This window comes from Paramisgurnus dabryanus, chromosome 21 (assembly GCF_030506205.2).
Source record: "Paramisgurnus dabryanus chromosome 21, PD_genome_1.1, whole genome shotgun sequence".
In the NCBI taxonomy this organism is placed as follows: Eukaryota; Metazoa; Chordata; class Actinopteri; order Cypriniformes; family Cobitidae; genus Paramisgurnus; species Paramisgurnus dabryanus.
The window spans coordinates 16193277-16205648 of NC_133357.1; the positions used below are offsets into that span (position 1 = coordinate 16193277).

General features: G+C 39.1%; 1 protein-coding gene across 1 annotated transcript in view; it reads left to right on the forward strand.

Moving 5' to 3' along the window:
* The window catches only part of ephb2a (eph receptor B2a), an 88133-nt gene that overhangs the window by 11473 nt on the left and 64288 nt on the right, over positions 1 to 12372 (forward strand). The window contains exons 2-3 of the mRNA XM_065285896.1: positions 8370 to 8434; positions 10616 to 11300. Of these exons, the coding sequence (XP_065141968.1) occupies positions 8370 to 8434; positions 10616 to 11300 (750 nt within the window). The remainder of the gene's footprint in view (positions 1 to 8369; positions 8435 to 10615; positions 11301 to 12372) is intronic.

Genomic DNA, 12372 nt, shown 5'->3' on the forward strand with positions numbered 1-12372 from the left:
TTTCATGCATTGTTATTTTTTCAACAAGGTCAGATTTTATAAAAAACTTCCTTAAGTGTTCCTAAGGCCACAAAATGACACCTTCCTAAAAATTGCTCTAAAAATATCATATGTCAATATTTTTTTTCCACTTTAAACGATTCAGTCTTTTAGAACAACTTCTGCCTGAAACATACATATGAAATATTAATTAAATTTGTGGAATTTTTAACCCTTTATATGCCTGTTTGTTTACATTAGCCCATGTTTTTTTTACAGAAAAAACAAAAAAACTAAATATTTTCCCCCAAAAAAACATTTGAACCACCATTTGATTATAATTATTATTAGACCCTAGGATGGGTCAAAGATTGGTAGCAACATTGATTTTGATGCATTGTTATTTTTTGAACAGGGTCAGATTTTATACAAAACTCACACTTCCTAAGGCCAAAATGATCCTAAGGCCAAAATGACACCTTCCCAAAAACTGCTCAAAAAATATCATACATCAATAATTTTTTCCACTTTAAACTATTAAATGTTTTAACACTACTTCTTCCTGAAACATATATGTCAAATATTAATTAAATTTGTGGAAATTTTAACCCTTTAAATGCCAATATGTTAACACTAATCGAACCACAGTGTTCGGCTGATGTCGTGAAACCTTTTGTGGGACATCGTAGCCCAGATAGTGACCTGTCCTGATTTCTCACTCCAGAGACTGAGGGCCGATTCATTTTTTATCTGTAAACACCGATCAGAATGAGAAGCCCCACATAAGCCTGTAGTTTCTCTGTCTCAAGATCTCTCCAGTCTATGACTGTCTCCCATCTAGGTTTGTCATGGCCCCAATATGCTGCAGGATTTCATGCATCAGCATCAATGAAAAGCTTTGAGTCAGGGCTCTGATTCGGGCAGTGGCGTGTGTGAGCCCTGGGATTAAATCTCTGGCTGCTGGGAAGTAGCGGAGCGTTTCCATGTTTGTGGGAGACCAGAAGATTTTTCAATATTTGACGTCCATCCTGCCGCGACTTCATCCATCTCCTCTCCGCTCTCACCTTCTGACAAGTCTTCTGAAGATCCCTCTAATGAATTAGACTCCAGCTGGTCTTCTTCCACCTCTGAGGCCTCCGTGTCGACCTCAGAATCCTCGGAGGAAGATGAGGAGCCATCCTCGCTCTTGAAGTGCATGATTATTTCTAGAGCCTTATGTGTGCTGTAATGCCTTGCCATTTTCACTACTTCTGCTATACTGTTCATACTTATAGCAGTGTACTTGCATAAACAACATGAGCGAGAAACAAAATGAAGATTGAGTTTGTTTCGGTTCTGGCCTCTCATCGTTTTTATTCCTGAATTCGTTTATAACGCAGAATGTGCCCTTCAAAGAGAGAAGATTTTGGATATGTTGAATATGCCCCCCTGCCCCACTCAACACCGACTCCACCCCGAAATCACCACCTCCCCCTTACCACTCAGACACACTTTTTTTACACACACACCAATTTTCAACATTAAAGGTTTATCTTTTCAGCAGCTATGCGGCCCGCAGAAAACAGCAAAAGTTGTGACATTTTGATGATAGCATGAAATGGTGAAAAGTAGCGCCACCTGGTGGACAAGCATAAAAATTAAAACTTCAAGGCCAGTAGTTTAAAATGATATATTGACATAAAGGTATGTATTAGTTTATGTTAAGATAAATGGGGGGTCAAAAATGGTAGTTATAATGGTTTTCAATGGGGCAGTTTTTGTCCTTAGGAACACATTAGTCGGTTTTGCGTAGCTTAGCCATTTTAAGCTAATTTAAAAAACTGAAACCAAAATTCAAAAATGTATCAAAAATGATTTACCTTTGGCAAGTTTGGGCAATATTCAATCATCACAGTCAAGATGGTTTAAAAATCAAAATCAAAATGGCACAAAATGTCCCTAGGAACTCTTAAGGGTTAATTTGGTTTTAGTCATATTTTAGTCATCTGAATTGATTAAGTTTTAGTCACTAAATGCCAGGAGATTTTAGTTGACAAAATCTACATTAAAGGAATAGTCTACCCTTTTGCCATATTAAACTATGTTATTACCTCAACCTAGACGAATTAATACATACCTATCTTTACTGTACAGCGTGTTGTGAATGTGTTAACATTTAGCCTAGCCCCATTCATTCCTATGGTACCAAAAAAGTTTTATTTTGTGGCACCATACTTACTGGTATAACTCCTAATGTAAAAGTCTTTAAATAGGGAAAACACGGAAGTGTTTGGTGGCTTCCCTGTTTGGTACCATAGGAATGAATGGGGCTAGGCTAAATGCTAACACATTCACAACACGCTGTACAGTGCACACATTGAAAAAGATAGGTATGTATTAATTTGTCTAGGTTGAGGTAATAACATAGTTTAATATGGCAAAAGGGTAGACTATTCCTTTAAATTTAATCTAAACCCATTTAATTTTAGTTTAGTGTAATTTTGTACTTGAATGTGCAATGCTGACAAATATGTAGCCTAACTGTTGTGATATAAATATTGTTATACAGGCCTATCCTAAAAAGTATCATCTTAATATTTAAAAATAATCCAGTATTAGGTTGCTACAGTTAATATACAGTAACAGAAATATAATAATCCATATTAAAAACGTGAAGTTGTTCATTTGAAAGATTAATTGAAAACACATGTAGTAGACGTAACACCACTATCTCACATTAAGTGCACTACATTAATATCCCTCTTTACAGTAAATACATTACAGCATACTTGCTTAAATGTGAGGACAGTGAAATTGTACACTTATTATCAATCTTATAATGTACTTAAGTTACTCAGGCAATCAGTACAGGACATCGCTGGTTTATTTTTGCTTACATAGTAAGTTATGTACCAGCTCAGGTTAGCTGAAAAAGTAGCATCAGTATATAAAACATTTGTGCTTGCCTTTGAGTTACGGGATGACTCTCCTGCAATCACACTTCACGATTGTTTTGATTGTAGCATCACATGTTTAACAAAGGGTTCCTTGACAGAATCAAATGTGATATGCATCCTAACTACATTGGGTTAAAAAAGCTGGGTTAAAAAAGCTGGGTTTGCAACACAATGTTGGGTGAAACCCAGTCGTTAGATAAAATGTACCATAAAAAATATTTATATTAGATCCAGCAATGGTTAAAACATCCCAACAGGTTGGGTTCTACCCTTTTTGACGCTGGGTTAACCCATCCTTTTTTGTTTATGACAGCATGCACTCAATCAGGTATAGAAACCTGGTTATCCATGTTATTCATGCTGAGCATTATTCAAAAAAGTTTTTAAAAAGGGACATATCATGCATAAAAATCTGACTTTTTTCCATGTTAAAGTGCTATAATTGGGTCCCCAGTGCTTCTATTAAAATAGAAAATGTGAAAAAGATCAACCCAGTAACTTAGTTTTGGTAAGCCGTTCTCTGCAAGCATGTGAAAAAATAGGTAATTGAAAATTGGCTTACCTTGTGATGTCAGAAAGGGATAATACTTACCGCCCCTTAATCTGCACTATCCAACCATGACACTGCCATTTAGTGCAGAGATCAACTCATTTGCATTTAAAAGGACACACCCAAGAACCACACATTTTTGCTCACACCTACAAAGTGTCAATTTTAACATGATATAATAAATTATCTATATGGTATGTTTTTCATTTTACATCATAATGTTTCCTTTTCTTAAAAAAAAACAACAACTTTCAAATGCTCACATTTCTGTTTATTTCCTGGTTGAAATTGAATTATAAAGCAGTCTCAGACTTTAATACTTCACCAAATGCCAGTGCACTCTCACAAAAGTTGTCATTGGGATGGTACCTGTTAAAAAAGTCCTAATATACCATTTTGGTACAGATATGTACTATGAAGGAACCAGTATGTACCAATGTGTACCTTTGAGGTACCAAACCAATATGCACCTTTTGGGTACAAAAGTGTACATTTTAAAAAGGTACTACCACCCCAGTGACAACTTTTGTACCTTCTTGTACCTTTTTTGAGAGTGTGTAAGCTGCATGTATAAATCAGTATTCAGATCTGTAAGTGAAATTATGGTATTTAGGTCTCCAGTGATCTTTGGATCTGTGAATCTGTGGGATTTTCCCAATGCATATCATGTAGGATCAATGCTTGTTTATCTATAAGCAATAATTATTTTTAGCATTTCAGTTCTAGTATGATAGTATAGAAATGCACAGGGTTTGTACTGATCTTCAACACAATGCAAGTTCTTCTCGGCTTCTGCCCAAGGCACAGTTGTGTTTACAGATCCTGGGCAGATTTGTATCAGTAGTGTTTACCATTTTACAGCTTAATATTTCACTGTTGATGTTTCGTCTGGCACATAAATCCAAGCGGGACTCGAGAGAATTCTGTTTATCATGTCAATGCATTCGACAGAAAATTCAACATTACTTAATCCTCTCAGGCTTGCTATGACACTGTGCCATCCATTCTCTATGATTATTTCATGCTTTATTTATCCCTTTCAAATGCCCTGCAAACCTTTTCTTTCAGCCTCATTAGCTAATCATTTAACACTTTTTTGATGGGTACCGTGTCAGATCCTTTGCGTGCTGATATGTTTGCGTTTCCTGCATTAGCACAGTTTAGCAGTCATGAAATGAATAATAAAAATGTGGGACTAAATTTGTGCCTTGGCATGCTGACCTAAAAATCCAGTGAAGACTCGCCATGTTACCCATGGGATTAATCCAGTGTGGCATACAGTGTGTAGTGCAGCCTGCAAGCAAGGATTATATGTACCGGACTTGGTCCCCAGATGCCCTACTTTTCATTAAAATATATAGAGAAGGAGAGAGATTGCATGAATGCCTGAACAGATGGAGTGGGGGTTTGATTAAACGTTGCACCAAGTACAGAGAAATGCTACAACTTTAATACACAGACTTTTTCTAAAGCTTTTTTAAAGTATTGAATGGATATCTGAGCTTAAATGCAGGAGGCAACTGTTATAGCTTTGCTTAAATGTGTTTTATTTTGCCTATGAGCTTGTTAGATGTAAGAGGATTTTCCGGCATCATCATTCTCACATACAGCGCTTTAAACACGCAGCAATAGCACCGCTCCTGAGGGGAAATATCTCTGCTTGCCCCCGAGCTACAGAAGCTGCTGAAATATAAATGAGACGCTTAATGGCTGAGGCTGTATTGAGTCAGTGTTTACAGGGATGCCGTGATTGTGTGTCACGGGGCTTTTGGCTTCGATCTTGGGAAGTCCTCTTGCCACTCGCCAAAGTCCTGATTCAGAAATGCCACAGGGAGTCTGTGGGCAACAGTCAATGTGGTTGTGTTGCTTTTACTAAGGCACGCATGCCTCATGTGATCATCCCTCAAGACATGAAAATTGCTCAGTTACATTATGTCTATAAACAGCCATGTGTTGTATAAAACCCCTGCACGGATGGTTGTATATACAAAACCCTGTAACAAAAAAATTAGATTTTTGTGTTTAAGTCTGCATCTACGTATGTGCTTTGAGACACTTATATATAAGCTACTTTTATTTGTAGCAGATATACACAATTTAAATGTTAATCTTTCTTCCAGAGCAGCCCAAAAATATTGATGAGTCATCCTGCACAACAAAAGTTAATCCAATCAAATGCTTTTTAGATTTAGAATGCTGACAATGTAGTGACACAACGAACTGATGCCAACAAAGTAGCACAGACTGTCGGCTCACGTCACCCATGTGCTTGCTACGTCTGGGTTATAGATTGTAAAAAGGTGGACAACGTGACGTTGCTTTCTTTCATTGTAATGAATTGGAGCCAGAAATGTCCGACCATGGGCGCTGCCATGTTACGTAAAAACGTCAGTTTGGAGCCAGGGCATGTGCAGAAGGAATCATCTGTGGAGCCAGAGGTGGTATCAAACTTCCGCCCAAACGCTCATGCACCCAATTCAACCACGGCAATCATAACGACACCTCTGGTTTCTATAGAATCAAATTACTAGCTAAAATGAAGCTTATAACATAAATGAACAATTGAACATACATTCACATAAAGGATTATTCGGAACACCATACTAATACTGTGTTGGACCCCCTTTCGCCTTCAGAACTGCCTTAATTCTACTTGGCATTGATTCAACAAGGTGCTGAAAGCGTTCTTTAGACATTTTGGCCTATATTGATTGGATAGCATCTTGCAGTTGAGGGAGATTTGTGGGATGCACATCCAGGGCACGAAGCTCCCCGTTCCACCACATCCCAAAGATGCTCTCTTGGGTTATGATCTGGTGACTGTGGGAGCCATTTTAGTACAGTCAACTCATTGTCATGTTCAAGAAACCAATTTGAAATGATTCGAGCTTTGTGACATGGTGCATAATCCTGCTGGAAGCAGCCATCAGAGGATGGGTACATGCCATGGTGGTCATAAAGGGATGGACATGGTCAGAAACAATGCTCAGGTAGGTCGTGGCATTTAAACGATGCTCAATTGGCACTAAGGGGCCTAAAGTGTTCCAAGAAAACATCCCCCACACCATTACAGCACTACCACCAGCCTGCACAGTGGTAACAAGGCATGATGGATCCATGTTCTCATTCTGTTTACGCCAAATTCTGACCCTACCATCTGAATGTCTCAACAAAAATCGAGACTAATCGGACCAAGCAACATTTTTCCAGTCTTCAACTGTTCAATTTTGGTGAGCTTGTGCAAATTGTAGCCTCTTTTTCCTATTTGTAGTGGAGATGAGTGGTACCCGGTGGGGTCTTCTGCTGTTGTAGCCCATCCGCCTTAAGGTTGTGCGTGTTGTGGCTTCACAAATGCTTTGCTGCACGCCTCGGTTGTAACGAGTGGTTATTTCAGTTTCAGTTGTTTTCTATCAGCTTGAATCAGTCGGCCCATTCTCCTCTGACCTTTAGCATCAACAAGGCATTTTCGCCCACAGGACTGCCGCATACTGGATGTTTTTCTCTTTTCACACCATTCTTTGTAAACCCTAGAAATGGCTGTGCTTGAAAATCCCAGTAACTGAGCAGATTGTGAAATACTCAGACCGGCCCGTCTGGCACCAACAACCAAGCCATGCTCAAAATTGCCCATTCTGACATTCAGTTTGCAGTTCAGTAGATTGTCTTGACCAGGACCACACCCCTTAATACATTGAACCAACTGCCATGTGATTGGTTGATTAGATAATTGTAGTAATTAGAAATCGAACAGGTAATAATCCTTTGCATGAGTGTATATCAGCATGATAACAACTACCATAAAGGACCAAAACCATCTTTCAGAAAATATTCTTGGAAGCATAAATCATTTTTTATTTAGAGCCAAGTCCTACAGCCAGCCACCACGGGCCGATCAAAGAGCCAGCGGCTTCACTTTTCAAGATGCATGAGGCACACACGGTTTGGGTTCAAAGTTGCCCTGGCACACTAAACGGATGACGGCCAAATCAGCGAATCAGAATGGTCGGACTCCCATACGAGCACCACCGTGGATTCAACAGTGACTTTTTTTTAGCGGATGTGGCGAAACACAGAAAATAAAGTAAGATGGCGCTCAAAACTGGCCTGAATGCTGACCATTGGCTTGGCATTGTTTGATATTATTGTTACTGCTTGATACAAAGGTTGCGTGTTCTTCGATATGTCGCTTAAGAAATTTTGAAGTATTTTTTGTTGATTCTACCAGCATTGTTGATTCAGCTTGGTTATTTTTAGAGTTAAAGCAGTGGTAGTTTTTCAGCATGCTGTTGTGCTATTTCACTTGCACAGGATTTAGTGCCAACATTTGTAATAGTTGCGGCTCTCCAGGACAGTTTAAAAGCAGTGCCACAAATCTTTTTCACTAAAACACCCTCTGAAGATTTGAGTTAGAATCCCGTTTTTACTCATTCTGGCAGCAAACGGTTGTACTTGTCTAAATAATTAAATAGATCAGACCAGAGGCGTATTTCAACGATTTTGTCCTACTTGCCGTAACAAATTAAAAGCACCTTCTATCATCCGGTCCAATTACGGAGTAGATGTGAAGGCAAGCAGATGTTAGAACGTGACACGATCTATCATTCGAGATGGATAACACTTCCAATCTCCTAATGGTCATTTGTAACATTTGATTAACAATAAGAGTCAGAAATAGAGAGCTATTACCTCTTTAAAATGGGCAACTGTTATTATGCATCGCACGGCGTGAGTCATCCTTCATTTAACATTCAGTAGCTATCCATTATGCATCATAATTACTGTTAAGAGATTTAAAGAACAATGTCCTCTCGAATGCTTGAACGTGCCGTCAAAGGCTCTTGGATGCAGAATTAAGTTTGAGGAAAAGCTAGATTGACTAATATTTGAAATGCGTTTCTTTTCAGATGTGTTGATGGACTCCACGACGGCGACTGCAGAGCTGGGCTGGACGATATATCCATCACTCGGGGTGAGACTCATTAAAACATCATTTAGTATACCAAACTGAATAATTCAATGCACAAATTCAGTATGACGCACATGCTGCCTTATTAAAAATAGAAGTTGATTGACTTCCCATGTTTTTATGCAATTCACTTTTGAAAATGTAGACCTTAGATGTCATAATGCGCCTTTAATGGTGTGAAACCAGTATGAATGTGCAATTATTATGCAAATAGCACAGAAAACAAATAGGAAATTAAATGGGATGCTACCACACTGCAAAAAATAACATTCGTAATAAGTGTTTTTATCTTGTTTTCAAGTAAAAATATCTACATTTTTTTGGTGAACTATCCCTTTAAAATAAGATTAATTTAGCCTATTCATGAATTTACTCATAAGTTTATATTTCATATATCATTGCATAAATAGTTATTTCAGAGTGCAGCTAAATACTTTCAGTAGCTGACTGTACTTCAAATGCTTCAGATTATCAGCTTGATGCTTGACAAAAGGGGCGGTTCATATTAGAGCTTAGATCGGGCCCAACAAATCAAGCCCGACCCTACCCGAGCCCGTGCACATTGTGTCCGAGCCCAACCCGACTCGACACGTTCACTGTAATTATAAAGCCCGAGCCCGATTTAAACCCGACCATTTTTAATATGTGGGCCGTTATAACCAGGGGCGGCGCCAGATTTTTTAACGCAGGAGCTGCTGATTATTTAGGCTACAGGGGAGTTGCTGCTGCACAGTTTTTTATATATATATAATATAATATAATATAATATAATATAATATAATATACATAAATACTATTAATAAGTGAGCAAAAACTGGTCACTCAATATTAAATATTAAATAATTTTAATTATCATAATTAAAGTTTTAATTGTTTGTATTAAATTTAACAAGCACAACATTCAGCATTCAATCAAATATTCTTAAAGATTAATTATTAAATAATGTTATTTCAACATAATATGTGTGTGGGCAACAAGCAAGATGTGCATTTGTAAATTCGGTGACAGCGTGTGTTGCGAGTTTCAAATAGTGTAATAACGCAGCGCGCCGGCGCTCATGTCATTATTATATTGTCTGCTATATTGCTTTTTATGTATTAAATCCAGGCAATTGGTTGATAAAATTTTTTATTAAAATTAAGATACAATTAATACTAAACGAAATTTACTTTAAAGAAAAACTTTCTTCAAAACTTAAAACTAAATGTGCTTATTTAATGGCTTAAACACGTAGGCTATACTACAAGCTCTCTTTTTGTACAAATTGCAGAACATTAATTTAATTCTGAATTTTGCAAATGTTGAAATACATTTTCTGTGCATAGTAAAACATATCTATAACATTTATCAAGTTTATAATTGTGCGTGCATTTATTTTTATCTTGATGAATAATACGACAAGAAAGAAGCATGTAAACTGCGTTGTTTGTTTATTAAGAAACAACTGAATGGATCCTAAATGGATTGAAATTTCCAATAAAGAAACATAAAAAATAAAATAAACCGTGAACAATGATGAACACAGAAAATAATGGCCTAAGATTATAGGCCTACTACTTTAATAAAATTAAACAATGTTTTAGAACATGTTGTCACTCCCCACGACTAGTTTAAAATGTTTCCATACCTCCGATTTTCCTCCAAACGTGCTCAAATTGAATTCTCCTGTTTTAATTTTTTTCTTTGTTTGTTCAAGCTCCATGATGTTGCAGTTACACTTAAGCGAATAGTGCAGCACGCACAGCAGGTGGGATGCGTTACGTGTTTGAGACTCGGGCTCGGGCAGAGAATCTAAGCTCTAGTTCATATTTCGAGTCTAAAAAACGCGGAAAACACGATCATCGGTTGGTTCTTGTCACATGACCTGCGGTGCACTTGCGGCATTCTGAAAAGTTAAAATATTTTTAACTCGATGCGGTGCGAACGCGCCTGGAAAAAATGAGTGCGTTGCAATGCGTGCACGTCGCGACTGCGTGTACGTCGCGACTGCGTATACGTCGCGACTGCGTGCACGTCGCGACTGTGTCACTTCCATTATGAGTGCGCATACCGCACGCCTACATTTGAAATAACAAACTTTGGCGCGCAAAAGACGCGAAATGTGAATCGTCCCTAAGTATAGTTTTTCCAATGCTTCCCACATTGCATATTCATACTTTCTACTATCTGTGCTTTGTCCCCAGTGGGAGGAAGTAAGTGGCTATGACGAAAACATGAACACCATCCGAACCTACCAGGTGTGCAACGTCTTCGGTGCCAACCAGAACAACTGGGTGCGCACCAAATACATCCGGCGGCGAGGAGCCCAGCGGATCCACGTGGAGATGAAGTTTTCGGTGCGAGACTGCAGCAGCATCCCCAACGTCCCTGGTTCCTGTAAGGAGACCTTTAACCTGTACTACTTTGAGTCTGACTCTGACGTAGCCACAAAGGTGTACCCGGCCTGGATGGAGAACCCTTGGATCAAGGTGGACACTATTGCGGCCGACGAGAGTTTCTCTCAGGTGGACCTGGGTGGGCGCCTAATGAAGATCAACAGGGAAATACGCAGCTTTGGGCCGGTGTCCCGTAATGGCTTCTACTTGGCTTTTCAGGATTATGGAGGTTGCATGTCGCTCATCGCCGTGAAGGTTTTCTATCGCAAGTGCCCCCGAATTATACGCAACGGGGCTGTCTTTCAGGAGACCTTATCGGGGGCGGAGAGCACCTCTTTGGTGTCCGCCAGAGGCACTTGTATACCTAATGGAGAAGAAGTAGATGTTCCCATTAAACTGTACTGTAATGGAGACGGGGAGTGGTTGGTGCCCATCGGACGCTGTGTGTGCAGGGCAGGGTACGAGGCTGTGGATAATGGGACTGTGTGTAAAGGTGAGTTATATTCATTTAATATTGTTGTCTGGTCTGGTTTTATGACTTGATTTGACTTTAACATTAAATATGTAGCAACACTGCTGGTCGCACTTTTTAGTGTGTAATGCGTATTATGTAATATTATGTGTATTCGAAATAACCCTCTTCAGTAATGCACAACACCCATAGATTATTCAGGTTAATATTTACATTATAACAAAAAGGGAGGGCATTATGTGCTCCCTGTATAGACATCATGCAAAAAGTACTATTAAAAGCCGCCCCGCAGATACAAAACATTTACTGGCCTTCCCTCTCCATCTTATGAAACCCAGTTGAAAGACATCAGCCCATCCATGTGCAGCACTTACAATCAGTGTTATTTCAAACTACACGCATACACAATCACCGACCCTTAAAACTGTTATTATAACCTGAGATGATGCAGTTATTCTCGCATCAGTTGACAGGGAAGTATCCCTGTGTGTGTATGTGTGTGTGTGAGAGAACAAGAGACCAGTAATGAATAGAAATCCCCCAGTCAGTAATGCTGTTTCAATGGGTTTGAATGAATGGAAGGATTTTGCCAGAGAAAGGTGCCCTCGCTCACCACTTTGCCGATATGATTACATTCAAGGAGAGCAGGGCAGCGATGAGGGAACGATTTTGGCAGAGTTCTCTTGGGTACTGTTGACAGAATCTAAATTACTAATATCCCCCCTTCTGGAGCAGCTGATAGATGGAAATCGGCAATATCCTGGGCGAGCACAAGGCTGGCCGTTTTTTTTATTTCCCCTGGTGCTAATCCTCCTCTCTGCCATTGCTTTAATGACACTCCTAATTGACTAATTTGGAGTACGCAGGGGGGGCCGGGTGGACGCTTAGATGCTGCTCTCACCGGCGAGTCCATTCAAAAATCAAGCACATCTAATGAATCCCCCTGTGGTTGTTAGGCAAGGACTGCATGTAGACAAATGGATTTATGAGTTCTATTTTCTGTCTCTAAAGGAAATATGCAGTAGAAATACTCATTAAAGTGGAGTAGGATCGTAATGGCCTAATTGATAGCAAGTTTGATGTGTAATTCTGT